Source organism: Leucopleurus acutus (assembly GCF_964270905.1).
Source record: "Leucopleurus acutus genome assembly, chromosome: 14".
NCBI classification, from domain to species: domain Eukaryota; kingdom Metazoa; phylum Chordata; class Mammalia; order Artiodactyla; family Delphinidae; genus Leucopleurus; species Leucopleurus acutus.
The window spans coordinates 30044152-30068529 of record NC_139156.1 but is presented as its reverse complement, the minus strand read 5'-3'; the positions used below and the strand labels follow the sequence as shown (position 1 = coordinate 30068529).

Here is a 24378-nt window from a genome sequence, read left to right as displayed (position 1 = left end):
CTGAACAAGTCTGTGTAAGAGTGGGTGAGAGCGCCATCTGGTGGAGAAAGCTGTGCTTAGACATTCCCTTCTCTTCCTGCTCATATTTTTCCAGCTTGTTCTACCTAACATTTCTTGCTAATATTTCTCCAAGAGCCCCAGTGAAATTCAATTATGTGGACCATATACACACTTGCTTATAGATTCAAAGACTAACCTCTGAAAAATGTCATGTTAAGGTATTAATTATCCTCTTTTTCTATTTTATTTTCTCCCTTAGTCTCTCCCACCTATCAGCTATCCAGGGGAAAACATCAGTGGCACCAGGATTTGAGGCAAGAAGTGAAGACTCAGAATGCTGGAGAAGGGAAGGAAGGAACCAGGAGAACTTGATTATGAAAAATCAGAGTCAGTTCCCAGAAAGCAGACTCCAGTTGACCAGTTTCTAGTTACCAGGGGAAGCCTTTGTTCATTGATGGGCCATGACTGTTGTCCCTTTCTGGTCTTTAGAGCCTTTTTGTATCCTCCAGTGTTTTCCTCAAATAATGTCTAGGAGTTCTGGAATGATATCCCTCAATTCTATAGCTGCCAGGAGAGAGAACCAATAAAACTACTAGCTACAGTCAGCCTGAGGCCAATGGTCCAGGCAGACCTAAGAAGGAGGGATTTCAAAGAAAGTGAAATCTACCTTTGGAGTAAATTACTGAAGGTGGAATTACAGGTAAAGATAATGAAGAAAAAACATTCTTCTTTCTCTGCTTCTCCTAGCCTCATCTTAAAGGAGAGGCAGAGTCCATCAGACAAGCCTGGCCCAGCTACAAAGCCAGGCCCATTCCTCTAAAAAGCAAGGGGATTTCTGAATATAGTTTAGTGGTGAGTGGCTGATTTGTATCTGTCTACCTTCTGGCTGTTTGGAGGGGGAAGTGATTATTTCTGGCTGGGGCAATCAGGGAAGGAGTGTAGACATTTGACTCCTGCCCAGATGAATAGGTTGGATTTGGACCCAAGCACAAGTGGGAGAAGGGCATTCCTCCCGGAGCTCACAGCACAAGCAATGTAAGGAGACCGGAATGCAAGGGGCACTTGAAGGTAACAATGGAGGAGTTCAGTTGGCTGAAGTTAAGAGGCTCCTGTAGGGAAGTAGCAGGGGATTAGGCCAGTAAATGCAGACTAAGGTGGTGATGGTATGGTTGGGGGAACCAGGGTCAGATGACACAGAGGTTAAAATCCCAGCTCACAGTTGCATACTAGCTGAGAGACACTGAAGTTCCTTGACAAATCTCAGATTCCTCATCTGTGAAATGGCGATAACCCTAATAGCGTTGTTGGAGGAGGACTAGCTAAGATAATGCCTACAGAGAGCTTAGTCCAGTGCCTGGCGCCTGGTAAGCCCTCCGTAAATAAATGTTAGTGTTATTATTATTAATGCAAAGGCATCGGATGCATGCTTTAAGGGCGATTAACCGGGCAACACAGTGAGAAGTGGGTTGAATTGGGAAGAGCTTGCCCAGGACCCTGTACACAGTAGCTACTCAGGAAACGCTGAACGGAATTGCATTCTCTGCTAGGCATCGGGCAAGCAGGGATATGGTTTCTGCCTTTTGTAAGCTCATGGTCCCCAGGGTGTGAGGTAAGTGCCAAATTTGGTGAGGGGAGGATGCAGACGTAAATTCTTCAGATTAGCTTCTCTCCAACTGTTCCCTGCCGGAATCCAAAACGACGCGGGGACAGCGAGGGGTGGGGTTCCCTAAACTCCCAGGGTTTAGCGAACCGCCGTCGCGTAGGACTACAGCTGAGCCCAGGATCCTGTCTGAGGAAGAAAAGGCGCGCAGGCGTAGTGCGGACGAGGGCGCTCACCTGTTCTAGAGCGGGCGGAGCTGAACCCGGGAGTCGGGCGGGAGGCGGGGCGGGAGCGATGACGTCAAGGGCACGCCGCCGCCGAGCAATCGCGTCCCGGAAGCGGCGGCGGGGGAGGCGGTGGAGGTTCTCAGTACTGCGACTTCAGAGAGGCCTTGGGAAGAGGCGCGTCGTGGTGGGGCGGGCCTGAGGAAACGCGCCGGGGTCCAGTGGCCCTATCAGTGCCTCCTGGCCGTCCCCGCCCCTTCCCCACCGTCGCAGCGACCGCTTAGGTGAGGTGCCACCCCCACCCCATTCTGGTGTGTCCGCCGACTGTGCGGAGTTGGGCGCCAGAACGCCGCGGGGGCCGCCACCTGCTGGCCCAGCGACCTCGGGTGTGGTCTTCTGTGGTTTGGGTCTCAGGGCCCCGGCCGGCTCCCTGGGCTGCAGGGGTGATGGTCCGGCCTCTGCCGGCGCAGACCTGCTTCACCCCTTCCTGGGCGCTTACCTCGCGCCCGCCTTGGGTCCTTTCGTCCTAGCTCCTCCTGAGGGGGTCTCGGGTTCCTGGTGGCCCCTTTGTTACCCTCCCCTTCAAACACCCTCCTCCCCCCGTCGTCCCAGATCGCAGCTCCTTGCCTGGAACTGGCTTTTGTTGCTGTGGTTGGGCCAAGGGTCTACCTCCTTGTTTACTGCTTAGCGTTTGGGTCGGACTTTGAAATTAGGAGAGACGGTGAGAGTTCTGTGGCTATCCCCATCAGAGAAGAGAGGAGGGAATGGGGTTTTATGGAAGGTGGTGACTGCCCCGTAGGGTTCAAGGGGAAAAAGGGGTGGGTAATGGGCAGGGATGGTTCAGGAGGTTGTTGGGAACAGAAGGGAGAGGGAAAGCTTAGAGCATGCAGCAGGGCGGAAGAAAGCTCTGGGGTCCTGGAGGGTGGGCAATTAATTCACTCACTCAGCAAGCATTTATTACATTCCCATTGTGTGCGGAAACAGTGGTGAATGGAAGATGTAGTCTTTGACCTGCTGGAACTCAAAGTTAAGAGGGGCAGACTGGCAAGAAAGAAGGGAGTTTTGCTTTGGTGTGATAAATGCTGTTAGGGTACTGAGTACATGATCCTTTGGGAGAATTGGGGAGGGTCTCCCAGTCCAGACTGGAGTTGTTGGCAAAGACTTCTCAGAGCAAGGGAGTGGTGTTTAAGCCGATACCTGAGTGATGAGTAGGAATTAACTAAGTAAAGAGTGGGAGAAAAATATTTCAGGACATCGTTTCACTTGAGACCCCAGGCTGCCTCTCACCAGCAACCATGTGTGCTTGGTCTTTATGGTTTATACTCTTGATGGGTCTGTGGGGAAAAGAACATTAGATGGAGAGTCAGAAGAGCAGGATTTTATACAGTTGACCCTTGAACAACGCAGGGGTTAGGAGCGCTGACCCTCTGTGAAGTCAAAAATTGGAGTATGACTTACAGTACGCCCTCCGTCCACGCGGTTCCTCCGTATCCGCCGTTGGGCATCCGAGGATTCAACCAACTGCAGATTGTGTAGAACTGTAGTATTTACTGTTGGAAAAAATCTGCATATAAGTGGAACCGTGAAGTTCAAACCCATGTTGTTCAAGGGTCAGCTCTATCTGGGTGATTCACTTCACCTTGCTGAATGTGTCTTCCTCTGTGAAATAGGCTTTCCACCTGTAGCCCTGCCTACCTCATAGGTTTATTATGGCATCACATGAAATAATGCAAGTGGGGCTTCCCGGGTGGCGCAGTGGTTGAGAGTCTGCCTGCCGACGCAGGGGACATGGGTTCGTGCCCCGGTCCGGGAAGATCCCACATGCCGCGGAGCGGCTGGGCCCGTGAGCCATGGCCACTGAGCCTGCGCATCCGGAGCCTGTGCTCCGCAACGGGAGAGGCCACAGCAGTGAGAGGCCCGCGTACCACCAAAAAAAAAAAAATAAAAAAAATAATAATAATGCAAGTGAAAGTGTGTTGGGCATTGGAAGTGCAAGGCAAATGTCAGGGATTCTTATGGTTACAGGATGCAGACCTCAGAGCGAGAGGGGTGTGGGCCAGAGGTGAGCCCCAGCATGGTCCCCGAGGCTCCCCTGGAGTCTCCAACTGCTCCTGCCAAGTCCCCGGCGTTTGATCTTTTCAACTTGGTTCTGTCCTACAAGAGGCTGGAGATCTACCTGGAACCTCTGAAGGATGCAGGTGATGGTGTCCGGTATTTGCTCAGGTACAGATTTTATTTAGGGTTGCTCTAATCTGCTGGGCCTTCTGCCTTCCTGCTTTGTAATTGCACTGGCCACTCAGGCAGTGGGTGGGTTATCCTTTCTGCGCTGGTGAGGAGCAGTTCTGGGAGGTCCTTTGGGCCTCTGGGCTTATTCTAGACCTTGTGTCTCAGGCCCAACCCAGGAGAGGCAGGCACTGGGAACCATCTGGCCTTTCACCAGGGTTTCTTCTTTGTGGCTGAATGAGCTCATACCTCAGGACTGCTAGCTAGCCTTGACCATTGGGCCTTTTATATCCAGAGCAGGCTTTTTTTCCCTTCTCTCCCAACATTAGCATAATTCATATTAAAATTAGGATGCAAATAGCTGTGAATAAGCAGATACTATTTTCACTAATCCTTTAGGATTATGGTTCTCAAAAGTTTTTGTTCCTGTTCTGCTTTGATTTTCATCCTTGGTAATTTTCTTTTTTCTCCTTTCAGCTCACTTTATTTCTTATGCTAAAGTATTTAAAATTATAGATACATACCACTCTGCTCCCTAAACACATTATTTAGTTTGTCTCTAAATAATAATGACTTTTTTAAAAAAAATAAGGTAACATCATACCTAACACAATTAACAATGATTCCTTGTTGTCACCCTATACCCCGTTCATATTCAGATTTTCTCAGTTGTCCCAAGAATGTCAGTTACCATTGTTTTGGTCAAATGAGGCTCCGATCCAGCACCATGCATTCTGTGTGGTTATTACATCCCTTAGGTCTTTCTGAATCAAATGGTCTCCTTCATGACACTGACTTGCTGGAGAATTTCCTACCTAGTTTTGTCTGGTTGCCGCTTCTTCCTGGTGCAGACTGGAAGTTAAATTTAAAGGTTGGATTAGATTTGAGTAAAAAAAAAAATTTTTTTTTAATTTTTTGTGCAAAGGTTATGTGTTCCTAATACTGCATTGCAATGGAAGTCACATAAAACCAGCTTGTCCTAAAGAGCAGATGTTCTTCATCTAGAGCCTGTGGGTGGGGCTCTTGGGGTCAGTGAATCTCCTGCATGTAAAGTTGTGTGGGCACACGTGTGTATTTCTAGGGAGAAGCTTCTAGTTTTCGTCAGATTCTTTTAAAGGCCTTCAACCATCTCAGATGCCTGAGAGACACAGGTAGGAGCCAAGGGCGGGTAGGGTTGGGTTAACCTCTCAGGGTGCTCTGGAGTATTTATTCTTACCTCATTCTGGAAATAGTGGGAGGTTTATTTTTAACTCTGACCAATGCCCTGAGTTTTTCTTGTTCACCCCAGAACCCCTTTAATTTATGGCATTATCCCTAGAGATGAGCTGGTCAGTGTTCCAGAGCAATGTTCTCTACTTTTAGATGACTATGCTGTTGATGTAAGGGGTAGGGAGATGGTGTAAGGAGGGGCTCGCTTTGTAATCCCACCATGACCAACTAGCTGAAATGAATCGTGGTCTTCCTTAGGGGAGTGTGTGGGCTCTGGAAAGCACGGGGCTGTGCTCTCTGGCGTTTTCTACTGTGTGTGTGTGTGTGCACGCGCACGCATGCACCTGTGCATGCAAACGTATGTGTGTATGTATATACATGTGTATGTATGTATGTGTGTTTTGCCTTTTCGTGGCAAAGCACAAAAGTTAAATATATCCTGCCCTTCTCCTTTTCCAGCACTGGTCTCTTAGTGCTTCTTGGCACTAATGTATTAGGATTTTTCCATTTCATGAAATTAGAAATCTGAGGATGTGGTGGGATTGACTAACCTGGATGGAGGAGGAGCATCGGGACTCAGAAGCCCCCAGGAGCTTATGGTCTCCGAGCCGCTGGGAGATGGAGCGCTGGTCTGTGAAAGTGGCTGTCAGATTTGTTTGTGTGTTTGGTTGTTCTTTTCTTAGTAAAGAGGATTTGACTTTGCAGAGGGATCTAACCTTGAGCTTCTATGAGGTCTGAAGCCTGGAGCTACAGTAGATTTTTAAAAGACTTCTCTCTTCTGGGATCAGCTACTCCGGTAGGTGGGTCTCCATGACCAAAGTGTCGGTAAAGACAGATAGAATGGGAGAGGCTGGGAATTCCCTCGCGGTCCAGTGGTTAGGACCCTGCACTTCTACTGTAGGAGGCGCAGGTTCGATCCCTGGTCGGGGAACTAAGATCCCACATTGCCACGTGGCATGGCCAAAAAATAAACAAACAGATCTTTAAAAAAAAAGAGAGAGAGAGAGGCTTTAAAATGAAAGCGATATCAGTGGCTGTGTGCTATTTTTATTTCTGAGATGGGATTGGCCTTAGACATGACTTAATTTGCTTTTACCCTGGTAGCAGCCACTAGATGGGTCTGAGGCCTAATTAGGGTGGTGTAGTTGGAGTGTATGGAATTTTAAGACAAAGGCAGAGAGAGGTCATTTCACTCCCTTACTCATAACTCTTGTTAAAAAAGAAAGCACCCCATAAATTAGTTAACCTCATTTAGTAACTGTGAAATATCCCAATTAGAGCACAAGAAAATGCACTGAAGTTCTGAATGCATTGCATCCGACCTGTTGAGTTTTCTATTTGACTCTCTCCTCTGAGGGCCCGCCTTCTATCCACTGACACTGCTCCTTAGAATACAGGTGTCAGTGGCTTCGTGATTACGTCTGTGCTCCCTTTACCCTGTTAAATGTCCTTTATCAAGGACTAAGCCAGCACCGTTGCTCGTCCTCAGCAACCTGTCTCTGATTTTCTTTCCTCCGTCTTTGGGGGCTTCTGCTTGGCATTTGGTGGTGGTGGGAGCTGGGTCTGTGTTTGCTTCTAAAAGTTCCAGTTCACTTTGGGTGTGTTTGCTGAGGGAATGCCAACCCTGGTTTTGTCTTCATTTTTTATATGTTGAAATGAAACCTTTATTATTTTCTTTCCTTTGGAATTAATGTATGTTTAAAACAAACTCTCAAAATCACAGAAATAAGAGAAAGTCGTAAATAAGGTCAAAGAAATCCTTTACATTTTGTTCTCTCAGTTTCCATATTAGATGAGTCTTGTGCAGTAAGCATGTGTTCTTATGAAATTGTAAAAAAAAGAATGCGTTACATATCAACTCTGTCTCAGTAAATACAAAGAATAAAGGAAAACTCTTAAAGAAGAATGTCATCGGCACCTCTTAAAGAGAATAGAACCTTACAAAACACAGGTTATAACATTAACAGATAATTTCATAAATTCTTCCTCCTCCTGGGAAAAGGTTCTACAGGTCTTCTGGTTCTGAGAGGATGCCCTTTCTCACCCCAGGGCCTAAAGTGTGGCCTCAGCTCCTCTCCCAGTCGCCTGTCCAAGTGAGAGACCCACTTTTCATTTCTCCCTGACCCTCTGAGCTCCAGGGCCTCCTCTTCCTCCTGGTTTTGAAGACCCGCCTGTGTGCCCGTCTCCCCTTCCTGGCTGGAGGGGCAGCTGTCTTCAGTGACCAGGACTCTCTGTGTTGTAGGTGGCAGACACCTTTGTGTTCCTTGCTGACCTGCCTGGGCCTCAACATCTTGTTCCTCACCTTGAATGAGGGTAAGAACCAGGGGCCAGGGGTTTTTGTGAATGAATGTGGGGAGGAATTCTGAGAAGCGGCCCATGTGAGGGAGCCACCTGTGTCGCCATGGAGTTGGCCTCCCTCTGTGTCTGCTCGATGTCAGAACACAGGCTCCTGAGAGACCCACCCTGGGCTAGAATCCTGGCCGGGCCACTGGTGTGACCTCGGAAGTTCTTTAACCTGTCCATTAAGGCCTAATTTTCCTCATCTCTGAAGGGAGGATAGTAACAGTGCTTTCCTCAGAGGGTCGTTGTGAGGAATGAGATAATCTATGTATAACACTTAACACAGTTCCTGACACAGAATAAGCAGTCAGTACATTATAGCTGTTATTATTATTTCCTTCTGGACTGAATGCTGATGCATTAACCTTTTCCCATTTTGGTTTCTGGGGTCATTTGGGGACATGACATGGGGTGAAGGTACTAGGAAGGTGAGCTGATCAGGGATTTTTGCCACATCTGTTGATTTTCTCTGGCTCAGCGAGTGAGCCTGGCCGGGGCTGCTGGGCAGTCACCAGTGGTGAGGGGTCTGTGGCATGAAGCCTTTGAGGTTGATGTGTGGACGGGTGGGTAGCTGGTGGGGTCCTGGATAGTGCTGTCTTCTGGGGACCTTTTATGACAAGGTATGCTGGGACCCAGCCCTTTTAGTCGGAACTGGCAGATGGCTGCAGAAAAAGCCAAACCCCTCCAGGGAAATGAGTGAAGGGCCTGGGGCAGAACGTTCTGAGGAGCTGAGTCCTTTCTTCATGCGTTTGTTCTATTGAATTCACATTTCTCAAGTGTCTCCTTTGCCTCCTGTGGTTTCAGTGGGTTGAAAATAAACCCGTTTCACATAAAACCTCATCTTCTATGTCTTAGTAGGACTCTTCTTTGTCTGATTGAAACTCAGATATCCTTCCCAGGCTGTTAGATTTTTCTAAATATATTTCCAAAGTAAATCAGTTCAGATGACAGGTGCTTAACAAGCATTTGCTCAGTGCCCAGTGCTCTGTTAGCTTGCTCTGGAGGGCACCATGTTGCCGTGGAAGAAGTTCCTTCTTTGGATTTTCTTTTAGCCTCACCATTGCTTGATCCACAGTGGTCTGTGGTATCCTAAACTCCAAAGGAAGGCTTCCAATCTGCCCTAGTGGCCCAAAGATCAGACTGTCAGTCATTGGGAGCTCCCAGCGGCCAGACTCCAGGCACGAGCCACCTGCTGTGTGCTGTGTGCTAGTGTAGTGATTTTTAATATTTTAAAAAAAGGGTCTGGGGCTACAGCAGTGACCAGATGGGGAAAGTCCCAGCTCTTAGGAGCCTACATTCACAGAGGAGCCAACGACCGTATGTGTAATCTGCCATGCGGTGATAAGTTCTATGAGGAAAACTAAAGCTGGGTTAAGGGGCTGGAGGCCGTGGGGGGGCGGGGGTTCTGTTTCATACTGGGTGGTTGGGGGAGGTCTTTTGGGCAGAGACCTGGAGCAGGTGAGGGAGCGAGCATGTGAACATCTGGGTGGGCGGAGGCTCCTGGTCCTGCTATCTGCTTATCTGCAGTGTTTTTGCTCCCATAGGTGCATGGTACTCAGTGGGTGCCCTGATGATTTCCGTGCCCGCCCTGCTGGGCTACCTTCAGGAAGTCTGCCGGGCACGGCTGCCCGAGTCTGAGCTGATGCGGAGGAAGTATCATAGCGTGAGGCAGGAGGACCTTCAGAGAGTTCGCCTGTCTCGCCCTGAGGCCGTAGCTGAGGTGAAGAGCTTGTGAGTATGGAAGGGGCCAGGGAGGTGAGGGACAGTGACAGTACCAGCTGCCACCACACTGAGTGCTTGCTGGGCACCAGACATCGTAGTGGGCAAACCATGGATGTTATTTCATCTTTTTTTTTTTTTTTTTGCGGTACATGGGCCTCTCACTGTTGTGGCCTCTCCCGTTGCGGAGCACAGGCTCCAGACACACAGCCTCAGCGGCCATGGCTCATGGGCCTAGCAGCTCCGCGGCATGTGGGATCCTCCTGGACTGGGGCACGCACCTGTGTCCCCTGCATTGGCAGGCGGACTCTCAACCACTGCGCCACCAGGGAAGCCCCTCCTTTCATCTTTTTAACAGTTCTGGGAGGTAGCTACTATGATTGTCCTCCATTTATGGATGAGGAAAAAGGCAATTGACCAAGCTGGGATGGGAATCCAGATCTAGCTGATTTCACAGTTTAGGGTCTTGACTGAACGCACGCACACACACATACACACACACACACACACACACACACACACACACACACACACGAGCCACTGCCTGGGTTCAAATCTCAGTTCTGCCATTTAATCGCTGTGACATTGGGCAAGTTACTCAGGTTCCTCATCTGTTAAATGGGATAATTATAGGCTTACCTCATAGGTGGTTGTGACAATTAAATGAGTGTCTGGTACCCAGGAAGTCATCATCACTATGCTGTGGAGGAACTTCCCTAAATGTGACAGAGCTGGTACTTCTGAGGAAGCACCTTACGACTGTTGGATAACATTAACCATAACAACTTCAGTGGCTCTCTTGAAATACAGCAGGGGTTCTCATCCCTCCCTGGGCAGCAAAGGCCTCTGTGGAGCTCCAAAGGAAACTTATAAACCAGTGGAGGGCTGGGCCCCACCCCAGAAATTCTGAGTCAGTTATCTGGAGTGGGGCCTGGGTATCTGCAGTTTTTCAGAAAACCTTTTCACTTTGAAATGATTTTAAACTTACAGAAGATTTCCAAGAATAGTACAAAGAACTCCCACATGCCCTTTACCCGGATAGAACAATTATTAACATTTTGCCACGTTGGCTTCATCTATCTTTCTACACTAAGACATTATTTTTTTTCTTTCTGAACGATTTGAAAGTAAGTTACAAACATCTTGCCTATTTACCCCAAATACTTCAGCATGCATTTTCTAAGAACAAGGGTATTCTCTTCTATTTCCAAAGTCCTGTAATCAAAATTAGGAAATTTAACATTGATAACATTAGCATTAGTACTATTATCTAATAATTGTTCATGATCAAATTTTGCCATTTGTATTAATAAGGTCTTTTATATAAATTTCTCCTGATCTAGGCTCCAATCCAGACTCGTGCATGACATTTAGTTTTTATGTCTCTTTAGTCTCCTATGAACTGGAATAGTTCCTTGGTCTTTGTTTCTCATGACTTGACATTTTAAAATAGAACATGTTTATTATTTTGTAGAATTTCTCTGCATTTGTGGTAGTTTGGTTCCTCATGATTAGATTCAGGTTCTGCATTTTTGGCAGGAATGTGACTAGTGACATTGTCATTGTATCATATCAAGAGGTACATGATGTCACTGTCTGTTATGGGAGATACTAACTTTGGTCACCTTGGTGCAGGTTTCTCCACTGTAAAGGGACCATTCATTTTACCCTCTGGAGTTAGTAATCTGAGGGGGGATACTTTGAGACTTTCAAACTGTCTGATCCCTCTGGGTGAGGCAGGGCGTATAGCTTGCACAAGCCCCCTCCCTATGTTGTGTCTGCAGCTTGATCCAGCTGGAGGCCTTCCTGAGCCGCCTGTGCTGCACTTGTGAAGCCGTCTACCGCGTGCTGCACTGGGAGAACCCCACCGTGTCCTCACAGTGAGTGCCCGTCCGCTCCCACCACCGCTGCCCTGAGGACCCCAGGCAAAGCCAGCTGCCTCGAGAGGGCTCCTGTTGCCCTAGCTCAGGGGAAAAGAGCCCACTAGGCTCTTGTGTGCAGACCTGTACGTAGGCTTGTGGGCTTGAATGCGCTGCTTTTGTTCAGACACCTTCTTTTAGGTGTGGTCATAATATTTTAATAATAGAAAAATAACTCACCATGGAATCTCCCACCCTGATATAGCAGCCAGTCTCATGTTTGGATTGCCTTGTAGAGTTTGTCACATGCAAATGCTCTCTATAGCTCATAGTGTATGTGAGAACCCGTTTTTTTTCACTTATTGTTATCATATAACTGGTTTTCCATGTTGCTACATAGCTTTTGGAATTACTTGTAATACAACATTAATATAGATGCTGATTATACTATATGGAACCATTCTGTGATATATTTAATCAGTTTCTACTTTTGGTTACTAACCCTGTAGTGCACATTTTTATGGGTATAGCTTTAATCTTTCGAAATTTTTTTTTTCTTAGAATACTAGGATGGAACTATTGAATCAAATGAAATGAATGTTTTTAAGGCTTTTTGTATATGAATAATAATGACAACTAATACTTGTTTAGCCTTCCCCTGGTGCCAGGCACTGTGCTCAAGGCTTTCCATGGTACTGTCTCACTCTTGGTAGTAATTCTATGAGGAAGGTGCTGTTTCAGTCCTCATTTTTTTGGGCCGCACCACTCCACATGGGGGATCTTAGTTTCCCGACCAGGAATCGAACCCACGCCCCCTGCGTTGGAAGCACGTATTCTCAACCACTGGACCACCAGGGAAGACTTAATCCTCATTTTACATGTGAGGGAAGTAACACTCAGAGAGCCAAGGGACTTGCATAAGGTCACACAGCAAGAAGTGGCAGAGCGGGATTCAGATCCAAGTCTGTCTTATTCTAGACTTCAGGGTCTAGATCCTGAGGAGAGATGTGTGTTGGACCAGTTTAGGCGGCCCCGCCCGTGTCAGTTGTGACCTGTTGGTGGTTGTAAATCCTTCCTCCTCACTTTACTTTCCAGTTGTTTGATTAGCAGATCTTGTCAGCTTATTAACTGTTCCCATAGCTGTTTGTTGCCCAGACCCCCGTGTGGGTGTGCCCTGAACCAGTTTCCTTCTGATCTTACGAATTTCTGATCCTGTGGTTCCTCTCTGCCGATCCAGGTTCTATGGGGCTCTTCTGGGCACGGTTTGCATGCTGTATCTGCTGCCGCTGTGCTGGGTCCTTGCCCTTTTAAACAGCACACTCTTTCTGGGAAATGTGGAGTTCTTCCGAGGTAAGCCCTGAAGAACCTGACAGAGATGGGACCCGGCTCTGAGGGCTGGTTAGGCTCCCCTTTATCTCCACGGCTGATCATCTGTTTGCTGTGCCTTCCACAAGGGGGCAGCACCACACTAGGGTCCTCCCTTGGAGAGTGGTGGGCTCTGCCTCTCAGATGTTCAGTGGGATACAGGGGAGGCTGCTACTAGGGGTCCCTTTCCCTTCCCCAGACAGATGAATCATTGCTCACATGATATGGTGGCTTCTGGGAGATGAGGGAGGGATGTTTTCCCAGTGTTATCATCCACCTCCCAGGATGCAGCCCCGCAGGAATTGCTGCCTCGTCTCTGTGATCCCAGAGTACCTGTCTGCCGTCTGGCTTCGAAAGCACTGAAACAGTCTGGAGAGGCCTTGAGCCGTAGAAGCCTGGGCCTGTACATATGTTGGGGTGATTGCTATACTTGTTTTCCTCCCTGTGGTTGGAAATTAATTATAGAAGCCATGATTTATCAGGCACTTACTACATTTAATCTCTCTTTAACAATCTCATGGGGTAGGTATTGGTACATCTGTCTTGTTTATGAGGCTTGGGTTAGGTGACCTGTTCAGAGTTACGAGGGCGACTGTTTCCTGCTGCCGAGAGGGGGTGCTGGAGGAGGCGGCCAGCTGGCTGCAGTAGTGGGTACCCCCAGAGCACTGCTCATTCCATCCTGATTCTGCCTCCCACCCTGTTCTCCTTGCTTTGGGTAGTGGTGTCTGAGTATAGGGCATCTCTGCAGCGGCGGATGAACCCCAAGCAGGAAGAGAGTGCCTTTGAGAGCCCGCCACCGTCGGATGCCGGGGGGAAGGGCGCTCTGCCGGACTGCACACCTGCACCTGCGCCCACGCCCACAGAGGTGAGTGCCCCTAAACACCCGGGCAGAGCCTGCTGCGGGCGGGCTGCCCAGCCTCCCTGTTACCAGCTTGTTCATACCAGATAACTCCTGGGCTGGCCTCTGTAGTTCCTGCTCCTTCCCAGGCCCATCTCCTCTGAAGTGCTTAATGGTAATGACTATAGTTAACTAGTAACAAGAGCTACGCTGTGCTTTATTGAGTGTTTACTCTGCTGTTCCAAGTACTTTATAGACGTTAACCCCAGGAGGTGTAGGTTATTTCTGAGAATGAGATTATTCTCCTTTGTAGAAGAGAAGGCTGAGGCACACAGTGGTTGTCCAGGGGCAGTGGGCCCAGGACTCAGATCCATGCCCTGTGGTTCTAGAGCCTGTGCTCTCAACCACAGTGCTCTCCAGCCACTGTACGTCCTTTTGTGGCCTTGGTCCCATCTCCCTGTCCTGCTAGGTTACGGACTGCTCTCTTTCCCCTGACTTCTTCCTTTCTGGCAGTTGTGCCATTTCCTCTGAGGCGTGAACCGTTGTTTTTCTTTTCTTTTTCTTTTTTAAAAATTAATTAATTAATTAACTTATTTTTTGGTTGTGTTGGGTCTTCGTTGCTGTGCGCGGGCTTTCTCTAGTCGTGGCGAGCAACTCTCTGTTGCGGTGCATGGGCTTCTCATTGCGGTGGCTTCTCTTTCTTGCAAAGCACAGGCTCCAGGCATGCAGGCTGCAGGAGTTGTGGCATGCAGGCTCAGTAGTTATGGTGCATGGGCTCTAGAGTGCAGGCTCAGCAGTTGTGGCACACGGGCTCAGTTGCTCTGCGGCATGTGGGATCTTCCCGGACCAGGGCTTGAACCCGTGTTCCCTGAATTGGCAGGCGGGTTCCTAACTGCTGTGCCGCCAGGGAAGTCCTTTTTTTTTTTTTTTAATAATGTTTTTTATTTTTAAATTTTTGACTGTGTTGGGTCTTCGTTGCTGTGCGCAGGCTTTCTCTACTTGCGGTGAGCGGGGGCTACTCTTTGTTGCGGTGCGCGGGCTTCTCATTGCGGTGGCTTCTCGTTGCAGAGCATGGGCTCTAGGCGCGCAGGCTCAGTAGCTGTGGCTTGTGGGCTCTAGAGCGCAGGCTCAGTAGTTGCAGCCCTGCATTGGCAGGCGGATTCTTAACCAGTACGCCATCAGGGGAGTCCCTTGAACCATTGTTTTGAGAAATCTGGATGCTGGCTCCTACCTGGGAGGTGGCCCTACCTTTGGGGCAGGGCTGCCATCTCTCTGACTGTAATAGAGTCTCTCTCCCCAGGACCTCACGCCAGGCAGTGTGGAGGAGGCTGAGGAGGCCGAGCCTGACGAGGAGTTTAAAGATGCAATTGAGGTGGGTGGCCTTCCCGGGCACCCTCAGCTGACCAGGTCAGAAGTTGGGTGGTCCTGGAGCCATGTAGCTTCTCACATACCAAGTCTGGGTTTTTAAAGTTTTCTTATGTCCAAGTGAGAAGCTGAAACTTGTTCTGAGCTAAAACTCACTGGTTCAAAGGGTGCCACTGAACCTCCACCCATCCTTTTGCTGACCTAGCATCTGTCCTGGGTGCCCAGGGCAGGGATGGCTCTGGAAGACTCTGGAAAACACCCTGCTGGGGGAGGTGGGTCATTTACTGCCTTGGCTGGGCTGTGGGCTTGGTGCCTTAGATGTGGGGAAGGCAGATGTGGAGGAGGGCACTGCTGGGGTCTCTGCCTGCTCTTCTGAAGGATGAGGGCTGTAAGATGTCCCTTTGACGGGTGAGGATGGGACATTGGAGAAAGCAGTTGCATGGCCAAGTGCTAAGTCAGTTAGACAGTCTTCCTGGTTTTAGGACAGTGGTTCACACTCATAGTTTGCAGAAGTGTTTTATTTGGCATGAGAAGCTTTAAAATAATTTTTTGAGCCAATATTTAAAAATGGAGAGATTGCGGTGGAAACTCTAGATTTTCAGTTTTTCTAGAAGCTCAGAAGCTCTGGGAGCCCTGAGTCTGCAGCAGTCAATGTAGCCGAGGAGTGACTGTCTCCTTTAGAGCAGTCACACAGTCCTCACCACTTCCTGTCCTCCCCGGTCACCGAGTCCTAGTTGCAGTTGCCATTTATTGTCACGTTTGCACTATGGCGTTTCTTTTTTTTTAAATATATATTTTAAAATTTTATTTTATTTATTCTTTTTTTTTGGTTGTATTGGGTCCTCGCCGCTGTGCGTGGGCCCTCTCCAGCTGAGGCAAGCGGGGACCGTTCCTCACTGCGGTGCATGGACCTATCACTGCGGTGCACGGACCTCTCGCCATGGTGGCCTCTCCCGTTGCGGAGCATGGGCTCTAGGCGCGCGGCCCCCAGCAGTTGCGGCATGTGGGCTCAGTAGTTGTGGCTCACGGGTTCCAGAGCACAGGCTCAGTAGTTGTGGTGCACGGGCTCAGTTGCTCCGCGGCATGTGGGATCCTCCCAGACCAGGGCTCGAACCCGTGTCCCCTGCGTTGGCAGGCGGACTCCCAGCCACTGTGACACCAGGGAAGCCCTATGGCTTTTCTTATAGTAGGAAATCACTTCTCTTCATGTCTCTTTGTAAAGCGGGGGATACAAGAAATGGAGGTTTTGTGAGTTTTCACCAGGCCTATGATTTACACCCAGCCCGCTTTACTATTATTACCTTATCCTCGTCCATGTGGGCATTTACATTTTCAGCTGCTAAGATTTCTCTAAGACTTGAAGCGGCTGTGGACTCAGTCTTGGTGGTGGTGGTAGGGAATATACATAGCAGGGGCTTTCAAGCAGGTTGGTTCATGACCTAGAGTAAGGAACACATTTTACATCTTGACCCAGTTCACACTTACGTCTGTGAAATATGAAAAACTTAAGTAAAACGAGTTTCCTGAAAAATACATTGTAAGGGATATTTTCTTTCCTGTTCAATTCTGTTCTATTAAGATAATGACCAAATTAATTTCACCCAGTTTGAAAAACAGTAATACACAGCTTCCCCCAAGCTTATTTGATGTTGGGGTCCTTTTACAGGGGCCTCTGTTAACGTCACCCTTTGGGACGTGCTCAGACAAACTCAGCATAGCACTTATGTGCTTCCTTTCCTTTGGGGGTCCCCCTCCCAGCAGCTTCCTTCTTGCTATCTTCTCTCTGTTTTCTCTCCTTCTCCCCTGCACCTTGGGAGGCAGGAGACCCACTTGGTGGTGCTGGTAAGTAGCAGCCTTGGTGAGGTGGGCAGGGGCTGGCGGGATGGGGGGAAGGGTGGCCGAGCCGGTGGTCGCCACGTCTCTCGGGGTCCGCCATGCACGCAGATCCCGGAGCCCTGCCACAAGGTGGGCAGAACTGGAAGCAGCTTTTCCCACAGGAGGATGACGAGGGGGCCCCGTGCCCGGCAGAGGATGAGCTGGCCCTGCAGGACAACGGGTTCCTGAGCAAGAACGAGGTGCTGCGCAACAAGGTGTCGAGGCTCACGGAGCGGCTTCGCAAGCGGTACCCGACCAACAACTTCGGTACGGCCCAGGGGAGGGCTGGTTGGGGGGCGCCCCGGCCGTGGGGCCAGAGGTGCTGGGTTACGAGGAGAGCAAGGAGTAAAGCTATGTCCACAGGACCCTGGGGAGGTAGCACATGCACAGAGGGACTGAGAGGGAGGGAACGTGGGTTCCTTCTTGTGTCTCTGTCCTTATTAAATTTTGAGGGAAGATGAGGAATTCAGTTCCAGAAGCGCCACTCCGGGACTGCAGAGAGGTGTGGTCCTGAGGCAGGCAGAGCTGTGGTGGGCAGTGGAGCATAATGGCTGGGAACTGAGTGTGGAGTCTGAGCGCCTGGTGCAAACTCCAGTGCTGCTGGATGTCCTTGAGCAAATTATTTAACTTCCCCTTGCCTCAGTTTCCCCTTTGTAAAAGGTGGATAATATAAGTTCTTACCTCACAGGGTCGTTGTAGGTCTCAAACGAGATAATGCTCATAAAGTGCTGGCACGTTCACAGTAAGTGCTTTGTAAGGGGCGCTGTTAACGTGAAAGGCCCTGGTCCATCCCGCAGGTGCCTAGGAGCCTGTCTGGATCTTTCCAGTCCGATTGGAAGCAAGTTGAAGGAAACAGTGCCTTCCCCTGGGGATGATGGAGCCCTGATGTTTCTTCTCCCCAGCCAAGCTGGTAGATTGGCTAGTCCTTATTTAACTGGGCATGGAGGTGCACCCAGGAAGGTAGCTTTGGAGAAGGGCGGACTTGACTGTTAGCACAGCTCGGAGACCTGGCTCTGATCAGGAGAGTGGGAGTCGAGCCGAGCCATTGTGATGAAGTTATAGCTGAAGCCTGGGGAGCCGGTGACTTGGGAGTCACCCTGGTCCTGACGCAGAACCTTGCTTCTGCCTGCTGTCAGCTGACAGGAGGAGGACGGTCTGGCTGCGCTGTCGGTTCTGGTGGGAGTGAGTTCCGGGTGCTGCGCCCTGGGAGAAGCCCCTGGGGTTTATCTTGAGGCATTTGACCCCAGGCGCTCAGGGCCTACCTTCCTGCCCCTGCAGCAGCCAGGGCAGTTGTTTCCTGAGCGTTAGACCTCCTGGACATGCTGTTTCTTTCTGCTCTGTGAACGTCCCCAGTCATTCAAGATCCCTTCCTTTTATTTGTGATGATCGCTGACTGCTGCTGAGTGCTCTGTGTTCAGTGCGCTTTCACGTACACTGTCTCATTTAGTCCTTAGGAGCAGCCAGGTTCTGGAAGTCCCAAGTGACATTACACAAGACTTAATACTCTTGTTCTGGCAAATTATACTTTTATATCTATGAATTTTAAGTAAAGCCCCTTAGATGTTCCCATTTGGTGGGTGAGTAACCTGAGGTTGAAAAGAGTGATTTGCCCAGAGTCTTCAGCCAGCACGTGGTCGAGCTGTGACTCAAATCCAGGTCATCTGATTTGACTCCCATGTTCTTTCTTTTTTAAATTTATTTAATTTATTTATTTTTGGCTGCGTTGGGTCTTCGTTGCTGCACACAGGCTTTCTCTAGTTGCGGCGAGCAGGGGCTACTCTTCGTTGTGGTGTGCGGGCTTCTCATTGTGGTGGCTTCTCTCGTTGTGGAGCACGGGCTCTAGGCGTGCGGGCTTTAGTAGTTGTGGCACACGGGCTTAGTTGCTCCGCGGCATGTGGGATCTTCCTGGACCAGGGCTCGAACCCGTGTCCCGTGCATTGACAGGCAGATTCTTAGCCACTGCGCCACCAAGGAAGTCCCCATGTTCTTTCTAACTCATCATCCTCCCTTTGCCCTGTGTCTGAAGTGCCCTGGTTTTATGCCTATCCTGTTTCTGTATTTGGCTTTTGGTTCAGATAATCCCAACCAGGATAGGTGAAGGCTTGTCAGGTTCCCACGAGGATGGCAAAGGCAGAAAGTGCTTCTTTTCCTAAGCCCCCCTTAGCCCTCCATTCTTCAAGACTGCTTGCTGTCCCTCCCTTGAGATATTCTTAAGCTCTGGGCCGTGAGGGCAAGTGTAGCAGCTCTGTCTTGGGTCTGCCTCCCACAGGCCGGGGTGAGTGAGCTGCTTTGGTGGCTGTTCCATTCTGGCTGCGAGTGGATGAAGGGGATGCACGGGAGGAATGAGGGCAGGCTGCTCACGAGCTTCTCTGTGAACTCGGAGTGGGAGAGTCCTAGTGGGAAGGTCCCCTCTATCCTGGAGGCTCCGTGACCATTGCCTTGGCAGGTCTGTGTGGTCTTAGGCTCCTTCCTGCTCTCTGCCCCCGTGGCATCCTCACATGGTGAGTCAGGACCTTGGCTGAAAACGAGCAGGAAGAGTTGGTCAGTGTCGGAAGGGATCGGGGTGCCCTCCTCCTCCACATGCCTACCTGAGCTGGCGTCGGCACACAGAGCCCTCCCTGGCTCCAGGTCTGTGCGTGGTACAGGGCTGTTTCACTAGACCACGTGGCTGTCTTGGGGCGGTTGGCCCTGGTACTCCATCCAGTTGAGAGGGGCCAGAGTGTCAGTCTTTGAGCAGCTCCTTTCCCCTGTCCCATGCCCCTTGCTAAGGAGAGCCGGAGGTGGGCTGCCTTGACCTAATTTGTAGTGTGGGGGACAGAGTCTTGGAGCAGCCTGTTTCCTGGGTTGGCATTACCAGCCAGCGGGGCGCTATGCTCTTCTCTCTTTTCCTCTGCCAGGGTCACGGGCTGGCTGACAGCAACAGCAACAGCATCTGCCTTAAGCCCATTGTTTTCAGGTTTCTCCGGCTCCAGCTAGGGTCCCCTCTCCTTGAATGCAGGGAGTGTCCTTTAGCGAGAGCTGCAGGGGATTCTGGCTGGATAGAGAAAGGGACCACATCGCTTTGGGCCTTTGTGTGAAGGTGAGGCCTGGTGCTGTGTACCTGGCCAGACAGATGGTCCAAGAGGCCCAGCAGTGCACCCTGAAGCTGATAATTCCTCTGGTTAGATCACAGGAGGCCTTTGGGCCCCAAGTCTGGAAACCTCCTTCAGTAATCTTGTCCCCTCTCAGGTTTTTCTAGGACCCTAGCCGGCTCTCTTCTGGGCCCACAGCCCTTGGTTGGCCTCTCTGGTCCCCTTTTGTGAGCCACCCTCCTGCCTAGTGTGGACCCCTGCCTTTTCTCCCCTGGCTCAGTGCCCCCCATCTGCATGGAGATTTCTGTGTTGAACTATAGTCAGTATTCTTGGCGGCAGCCCTTGCACCTTTCCTTGTTCTCATAAGTTTTTGCTTCTGCTTCTGGAGCTCATTGAAGTCATAAGGGCCCAGTGTGGCTTTTCCTCTCCTCCTCCATCCTTTTGATTTTTTTCACTCACCTGCATGTGCCCCCTTCATCAGACTGTGTCCTTGTTGCAGCCCACCTTTTCCTTCTTTAATTTTCTTGGAAGCAGGGGTGGGTGGTGAGCACAGCTTCTATTAAGCCCCTTTGCCTTGATGTCACCTTGAAAAAAATGGTCGGGGGAATTCCTTGGTGGTTCAATGGTTAGGGTTCCGCTCTTCCACTGCAGAGGGCATGGGTTTGATCCTTGTTCGGGGAACTAGGATCCTGCATGCTGCGTGGCGTGGCCAGAAAAGAAAAAAAAAAAAAAAAAGATTGGTCCCCTCTTCCCCATCTTTCATCTCTTCTTACACCCGCCTTGCCTCCTCCCAACAGTTTTCTAAGCTGCTACTGGCTTCTCTGCTTGAAACCGTGTCTGAAACCTTGTCGATTCATTGTGTCTGGTGGTTTAGGCAGGATCTCTTTCCCGGCTGTATATCGCCCCATCCGTCCACCACTCTTAGTGCCTGCACCTCTTGCCCTGTGCATCTTTTTGGAAGGTGCCTGGTTCTGAGCTTCTCTCCTGGAATCTTCAGATGACAGAAAGCAGGAGTCTGGTGTTTTAGGAGGCATTTCTCTCTTTAGCTGTGGGCAGAGTACTTGTAAGGAGACACTTTGGAAAGGGTTGTGTCAGGCAGGTTTCCTTAGAGATCATTGGAGCCACCTTCTCTGAGGGATGCCTGTTGTCAAGTCCCTGCCAACTTGGTGTGATTCCCAGGGGGTAGATTCTGCTGGATGCTCTTCGATTTGGGCTGGCCCTACAGGTGGGGGGTCTCTAAGCCCCAGGTGGGAGCAGGGGCAGCAGCAGTGTATAGTCTGGGACATCGATTCTCGGTGGCCTTCGGTTTTTCCTTCTTAGTTTGAATCCCTCCTTCTGGCTCTGGATCTGGACTTTGCACTCTGCTCCCAGCCAAGGAGTCTGGGCTGGGCTGGCGCCCTGAGTGTCCCCATTTAGAAGAGTCAGGAGAAGGCGAGAGTTGCAAGGCCTGGGCTGGGTCAAAGCTGAGCTGCTGCCTCTGTTTCTCAGGGAGCTGTACGGGCTGCTCGGCCACCTTCTCAGTGCTGAAGAAGAGGGTAAGTCTTCTCGAGGGTGTGTTTGCTGGGGACTTGGGACGAGATGTAGGGGAGTAGCCCGAGGTCACAGATGAAGTCTGACTGCTTGGGCCACATTGGGTCTGAGGTTTGCTCAAATGAGTGGGTCTCCGGAGCCCTGCCCCTGTGCCCATGCCTTCACCAGCCTTCTCGTGGGATGTCCCATCTGGTTTCAGTCCTGCCCCGCTCGGGCACCTCCCCACTCCCATAGTTGTCCCAGGTTCTCTGGGTGGTGCCAGCTGGTGGAAAGGAGCTCCAGGTGCCCGGGGGCAGGCGATCCAAGACTGACCCTGGCTCTTGTCTGCAGCGGAACTGCAGTAACTGTGGAAACAGCTTCTGCTCTCGGTGCTGCTCCTTCAAAGTACCCAGGTCCTCCATGGGGGCCACAGGTGAGTGGTGCAGGCTGGGGGTCTGGGCAGCAGGAGGGCGCGCCTGCCTCCCACCTCCTCTGGGGGCTGCTGTGTGTGGGCAGGGAGCCAGGGGTCAGTGAGAGGTCCAGGGAACTCGGGATCTCCTCCATCTCCCTTTAACAAAGGAAAAACGAAAACATTTGATGCGCGGACAGGAGTATATATATATATAAAACGCACCTGAATCGTGAAGCACAGTAAGGACTACCTCCCACCGCTCACTAAAGTTAGAAAATAGAGCACGAGCAGCACCACCAAGGCTCCCAGCGCCACGCCCGCCTTCCCCAGGCAGACCACCTCCTGAATTTCATTCTTTCTCATGGCCTTGGTAATGCTTTTAACTAAAAAAAAAAAAAAAAAATTTCTTTTCCTTCTATAAAAGCTATACCTACTCATTGTAAACAAAACAAAAAGCCAAAGAAAGGAAAACATTCCTAATCTCTCCCAGAGAGAACTGTTAGGCGTGGACCCTTCCCGGTCATTAATGCCGTCACACACGGGATAAATACATATGCATGTTCTAAAAAAAAATGGGAGCATGTATGACATACTGCTTTGCACTACGTTACAATGTTAAATGGAGTGTCCTTTTTTCATTCTTCTGGTCATGCTAGTAACATACGCTTATTCTAGAAGATTTGGGAATTACAGAAGAAGAAGGAAGAGAAAAATAATCTTGTAATCTTACCACCCAGAGATAATAACCACTGTTAAAACATTCTGGAAAATTTTCTTCTGGTATTTTATTTAAAAAACATTTTTAAAGGTATTCTTTTGGTGCTAAAATAATTTCTAATGCATAGAACATCTGGGTGAGGCCTGCTGTTGGTATGGTCACCCCCAAAGCCCCCAGTTCCCATGGAAAGAGAATTCTCTGAGGGCAGGCTGGTGAGCTGGGACAGCGAGCTTGTAGGCTGGGCGATGGGTGGTCTGTGTGGGGCTTCGGGGAGTGGGGAGGAGGTTCTAGTGTTTGGGGCCATGAGCCAGAGGGCACGAGGAAGCGTCTCACCAAGTTCTTCCTCCTTTTCAGCCCCTGAAGCCCAGAGAGAGACTGTGTTTGTGTGTGCCTCCTGTAACCAGACTTTGAGCAAGTGAGAAGAGGGCCCAGGGTCCAAGTGGGCGCCTGTCCCTGGGGCCAGCAGTAGACCCCGCTCTCCCCACCCTTAGCCCCATGTGGCATGTGCTGGGCAAATGTGGCCTGAATGCTAGGTAGGCTTCCCCTTCCTGCCCTCGCTGACTCCAGCCGGGTTCTGGAGCTGTTTTCCACTCCTACGGATGGCCAGTAGTGGTTGCTCTCAAACAAGGACTGGAGTGTTTGCCCTGCTCTGCTCTGGGCTGTTAGTGGACTCAGGGTTGGGCAGGGAATGTAAGTTAGAGGGCAGCAGTGAGCCAGACCTGGTCTCACCTGGGATCAGGGTGTCCCTGCAGGCCTGGGAATTCTAGAAGACTGGAGGTCAGAGATTGGGAAAAGAGATTCTTCCCCTGCTGGGTATTGGGCCAAGCCCTTGCCCTTTGAGAGCCCGCAGAAGGGCTTGCACGTGTCCCAATTCTGTTCGAATGTCCCTTCAGGCATCAGGACCTCATCATTTCCCCACCAGAGGGTGTGGTGAGGGCTGTCAAGACCAAAAGTACTTCTAGAAACAGGGTTGAAGTTCCCAAATTCCCCCAGAGGAGGACGTGTCTAGGAGGGCCTGGTAGAATCCTTCAGTGTTAAGCAGAGCAAAACAGGCACCCCAGCAGCTCAGAGGGCCTCAGCCCCACCTTGCAGGGACCTTGACTTACAGAATCTCAGCCCACATGTTATTCTGGTCTTTTCAGCTCTGCCCGGTAGATGCTGGGCACTCAGATCACTCCTGCTTCCTGTGTTCAGAGCCTTGGGCACCCCTTCTCTGGCCTAGAGCTACAATTCCCCTCCCTGGCCCCTTGTCCCATGGAGTGTGAGACCAGGAAGCAGAGCAGAGGTCCTGAAGCCCTCAACCTTTGGGGGCCTGAGAAGTGTAGGATCTCGCTGGGCTGGGTCTCAGATTCCAGGGCTGTTCTCCAGCAGGACAGCAGTTATGGGATAAGGCCACTTGGGGTCCCTATCCCCTCTCCAACAATTTCACATTCACTCTGGGCTTCTAGGGGCACAGTGTCTCTCCCGAAGCCATGAGCAGGCTCAGGCACCCCTTCCTTCCCCAGGAGCTTCCCTGCCTTTTTGAAGTATTTATTATTTATTGCATGGTTCCCGGGAACATGTGGCACAGGGAATGGGATAAAGAGGACGGGGACTTCTCCTACCCTAGGATGCTTCCCTGAACTCATGGGCTGCCTGGGACTCAGAACCCTGGGAGGCGGAGACGTTTCTATACCCTAAGCAGGGACACAAGGTGGCAGGTTGGGGAGACAAGGATCATCCTAGGCCAGCTTTCCCTCCAGGCCAACCAGTCTAGGAGCCAGGGGACTTCTCCAGGCCAAGTGGGGCAAGTCCCTGGGGAACCAGACGGGCTTTGGTAGACCCCTTTCCTTGGGCTCCTGTGGAGATACGAGAGTTAAGGGTCCCCCTTCCTCGGGTCCTGTGGAGATATGAGAGTGAAGGGTCCCCCTTCCTTGGGTCCTGTGGAGATATGAGAGTGAAGGGTCCCCCTTCCTTGGGTCCTGTGGAGATATGAGAGTTAAGGGTCCCCCTTCCTCGGGTCCTGTGGAGATATGAGAGTGAAGGGTCCCCCTTCCTCGGGTCCTGTGGAG

General features: G+C 50.4%; 1 protein-coding gene across 1 annotated transcript; it reads left to right on the top strand.

The window, feature by feature from the left end:
- Positions 1–1946: 1946 nt before the first annotated feature.
- Positions 1947–23615, top strand: ZFYVE27 (zinc finger FYVE-type containing 27). Its single transcript, XM_082854946.1, has 12 exons — positions 1947–2108; positions 3850–4047; positions 7499–7569; positions 9141–9327; positions 11100–11195; positions 12412–12524; positions 13259–13404; positions 14678–14749; positions 16740–16884; positions 21177–21223; positions 21549–21630; positions 22682–23615. Exons 2-12 carry the CDS (start codon positions 3851–3853, stop codon positions 22744–22746), a joined length of 1221 nt encoding a protein of 406 aa, XP_082711072.1. The 5' UTR covers positions 1947–2108; position 3850; the 3' UTR covers positions 22747–23615.
- Positions 23616–24378: the final 763 nt, after the last annotated feature.

Bases quoted from the DNA above. Each gene is read 5' to 3' on its own strand.
- ZFYVE27 (XM_082854946.1), top strand. From the start codon at position 3,851: ATGCAGACCTCAGAGCGAGAGGGGTGTGGGCCAGAGGTGAGCCCCAGC. The intron at 4,048-7,498 runs GTACAGATTTTA...TCTGTGTTGTAG, and splicing joins GGTGTCCGGTATTTGCTCAG to GTGGCAGACACCTTTGTGTT. The intron at 11,196-12,411 runs GTGAGTGCCCGT...CTGCCGATCCAG, and splicing joins AACCCCACCGTGTCCTCACA to GTTCTATGGGGCTCTTCTGG.